The sequence below is a fragment of the Myotis brandtii genome, unplaced genomic scaffold, assembly GCF_000412655.1.
Source record: "Myotis brandtii unplaced genomic scaffold, ASM41265v1 scaffold61, whole genome shotgun sequence".
Taxonomy (NCBI): domain Eukaryota; kingdom Metazoa; phylum Chordata; class Mammalia; order Chiroptera; family Vespertilionidae; genus Myotis; species Myotis brandtii.
The window spans coordinates 1531136-1531628 of NW_005370318.1; the positions used below are offsets into that span (position 1 = coordinate 1531136).

Here is a 493-nt window from a genome sequence, read left to right on the forward strand (position 1 = left end):
TTAACGGGACAAAGAGCAATCGCTCATTTGCTCTCAGGTCTCTCCCCGAGCTCCATTCCCGGCTCACATGGGATGCAACCTGTCCTCTCCTCTGGAGAGATCCAAGTTCACTCTGGCCCCGCCCCTGTGCATTGGGCCCCGCCCCCATGGCGCAGCCCTAGCGAGATTCATGAATATGCAAATAAGGGGGAGATATTTAAAGGCGCCGGCGCGAGGAGCTGATCCCTTCCCGTGGTTGCCCGCCCCGTTCCGGTTTCCAGTACGTGGCCCGGCCCCTTTCGCCTGTGTCCATCACTCCGTACGGAGTTGCCGTCAGCATGACGGACAAACTGCCCTACAAAGTCGGTGAGTTCCAGGACAAGTAGCAGGCCGCTTCTGCTCCTTGTCCTTTGGGGGCCTGTGCCGGCGACGGCCGGGGTGCTGACGCGAGGCGCTGAGGACCCCCTTGAATCGTTGGCTCGGCGCAATCCTGGGCGCGCGAGGCCGCCTGGGG

The 493-nt window shown here is 62.5% G+C and overlaps 1 protein-coding gene across 1 annotated transcript in view; it reads left to right on the forward strand.

Moving 5' to 3' along the window:
• The first annotated feature begins 205 nt into the window (after nucleotides 1-205).
• AHCY (adenosylhomocysteinase) overlaps nucleotides 206-493 on the forward strand; it is a 19701-nt gene continuing 19413 nt past the window's right edge. Inside the window, exon 1 of the mRNA XM_005879789.2 lies at nucleotides 206-345. Within this exon, the coding sequence (XP_005879851.1) occupies nucleotides 318-345 (28 nt within the window). The 5' untranslated portion in view covers nucleotides 206-317. The remainder of the gene's footprint in view (nucleotides 346-493) is intronic.